General features: G+C 47.6%; 1 protein-coding gene across 1 annotated transcript; it reads left to right on the top strand.

Annotated features, from left to right (window-relative positions):
* Positions 1-8: 8 nt before the first annotated feature.
* On the top strand, positions 9-2,530 carry LOC109966352 (uncharacterized). The gene is made up of 2 exons (XM_020611130.1): positions 9-392; positions 511-2,530. The coding sequence occupies exon 2, from the start codon at positions 1,073-1,075 to the stop codon at positions 2,108-2,110; it is 1,038 nt and encodes a 345-aa protein (XP_020466786.1). The 5' UTR covers positions 9-392; positions 511-1,072; the 3' UTR covers positions 2,111-2,530.
* The last annotated feature ends 6 nt before the right edge of the window (positions 2,531-2,536 follow it).

Below are 2,536 nucleotides of genomic sequence, written 5' to 3'. Positions count from 1 at the left end.
ATGTAGCCAGGTGGAAATGCACCTGTTAGATATGGAAAAAGGGGTGCTACCGCTTTTAGAGAAGTAACCCTAAGAACGTAGAGGATGCTGGGTATCAATCCATTGGATTCTGGGAAACATAAAAAGCCATGTGTGTTTACCTGACTGAAGCGGTATTTCAGCGGAAGTTCTGTAATTGGTTGTTGAAGGTAAATCTTGTACACCGCGAGTTTGTACTAACCGAATGTAAGTTGACAGTCGCCTAAGAGTGTTGTGTGTACGTAATTCTGTAAGTTTCATTTGTTTATAGCGATGCATATGTTGGATGTTTACAGATTTTAGTCCCAGCGTGTGACCCGTGGGATTTGGGGAGTGTGTCGTGCATCGATTACTGCAGACGGACTTTCTGTACAGTTAGGTTTTATTTTAACTCCGCATTCATTATTATGTTTTAGGCTAGCAGGAGAAATGTTAAATTTCTGATGTCTAATGTATGTGCTCTTTGTTTGTTTGTACAGTGTGCCATCACAGTTATTTCTGTATTTTCTGTATTCCTTATTTCAACGGAAGAGCATTTTTTTTTGTTGTACTTCAAGGCAAGGGCGCAGTTGTAAACGTCCCGCACCGAACGAGAGAGGGACAGGGTTGACTGTTGTTTGAGTCATTATTTTGTTCCTTTTATATTTTGTCTGGAGAAAACCACAATTATTTATAGTCAGAATAAAACACCCAAAAGACATTGTTGTGTCCTGCGCTGGTTTAATTTCACCAGGCCACACAATTTTGGTACCAGGAGTGGGGTTCTGCATAATTGGTGGTTGGAAAGTGTAGAAGTAGGAAGCATAGTACAGAAATAACTGTGGTGGTGGGAACCGGCGGCACCTGGTGTTGGAAGAAGACCACCGAGGCCAGGCTGTTCGGGAGGACAGAGTTACGAGACCAGGCCACGGGAGGACAACAGTGGTGACGACGACCGCGTGTTACCAGATCTGCGGAGGAAAATCAAGGGACCTCAGGACACCCAGCTAGGACAATATCCGATAAGCTTTTGTATTCTATTCCTGGTTTTCAGTTTTCATACAGACACTTTGCCATGTCAGACGCAGAGAGAGAAGATGAGCCGCTGGAAATGGACCCTGTGGTTGAACTTCAGGCTAAGTTGGCTGCGCTGAGTGATCAGCATGGCCAGGCCATGGCTCAAATAAACGCCCTGAGTAGTGGCGCCAACCGGTCATATGTGTACTTGCCCCGTGACCGCCCAGTCCAACCTTTCAGTGGTGATGTTCTGGTTGATGGTCGCTCGATTGATGAGTTCATTGATGAGGTACAACGGGCGATCCGAACTAGAGGTTTAAGTGATGGTGACCAGGTTGATTTCATACTTTCTCTTCTCCGGGGCTCAGCACTTGAGGAGGTTAAGTTGTGCACAGATGAACAGGCAAATGGCCCTGGTGAAATTTTCAATTTTCTCAGAGAAGCTTATGGGGAAAAACGTAGCGTAGCTCAGCTCCTGCAAACATTCTACAGCCGTTATCAGTTAGAGGGTGAAGATTTCTTTGAATACTCACATGCACTGTCCCAAATCCTTCGCTCTGCCCTTAAGCAAAAGCCATCTGCAGTGTCTGACGCTAAAATAGCTGTCAGAGACCAGTTTATAGAGGGAATCCAGGATTCCTCTCTCAGGAGAGAGCTTCGCAAAACAGTCAGGGAGAAACCAGAATCCACACTTTTAGATGTGCGGCAGGAAGCCATTGCTTGGTCACTGGAGGATAGGCCCAATGGTCCAAAAGTGGCCAAGAGCAGGAGTGTACTGTGTGACCGAGTGGGGGGGCGGAGTCAAGGTGCAGGGGGTGCACCGGATAAGGTCCCTTCAACGCTAGATGAAATTCTTAAAGTAGTTACTGAGCAAGGCAAGGCTATAGGAGAGTTGGTCAATGCGGTGAAGGAGAGTGTCACTCTCCGGGAGAATGCATTCAGAAGTGCAAGGCCCAGACCAAGGTTTCAGTTCACAGACGAGGGAAGGCCAATTTGTTTTAAATGCAAAGGGGTAGGACACATTGCCAGGGAAGGTAGGCAGAATAGACCCGAACGTTCGCCCACTGCCAATGACGCACATGTTCCGGGAAACTAGCCCCCTCGGATGTTGAGAGCCGAGCAATCCGAGGAGTGACCAAAGGCTCTGAAACCCTAACTCGTGAGCGATTTTTAGAATGTGCTGTTGGGAAGTGCCCAGAGGTTGAAGTGGAAGTGGGGGGAGTCAAGGCAAGAACCCTGTTGGATACGGGGAGCCAGGTTAGCACCATTTCTGAGTCATTTTTTCGGCAGCATCTACTTGGGAGAAATGAGGATTTATCCCCCACAGCCGGCTGGCTGAAGTTAACTGCAGCTAACTCACTGCCAATACCTTACATAGGTTACATTGAGATGGACGTGCAGGCACTGGGGTTAACGATCCCTGAGTGTGGGTTTTTGGTGGTCAAAGATTTAGCCCCGGGACAATCAGGGCAAGAAAGCCAGGGGACAGTTTCAGACCAGTCTAAGGCAGATGGGGGGGAAG

This window comes from Monopterus albus, unplaced genomic scaffold, assembly GCF_001952655.1.
Source record: "Monopterus albus unplaced genomic scaffold, M_albus_1.0 scaffold5.1, whole genome shotgun sequence".
Taxonomy (NCBI): domain Eukaryota; kingdom Metazoa; phylum Chordata; class Actinopteri; order Synbranchiformes; family Synbranchidae; genus Monopterus; species Monopterus albus.
The sequence above is the reverse complement of the archived record's forward strand: the minus strand, read 5'-3'. Positions and strand labels throughout refer to the sequence as shown.

Excerpts from the sequence above, each read along its gene's own strand:
- LOC109966352 (XM_020611130.1), top strand. The coding sequence starts at position 1,073 with ATGTCAGACGCAGAGAGAGAAGATGAGCCGCTGGAAATGGACCCTGTG.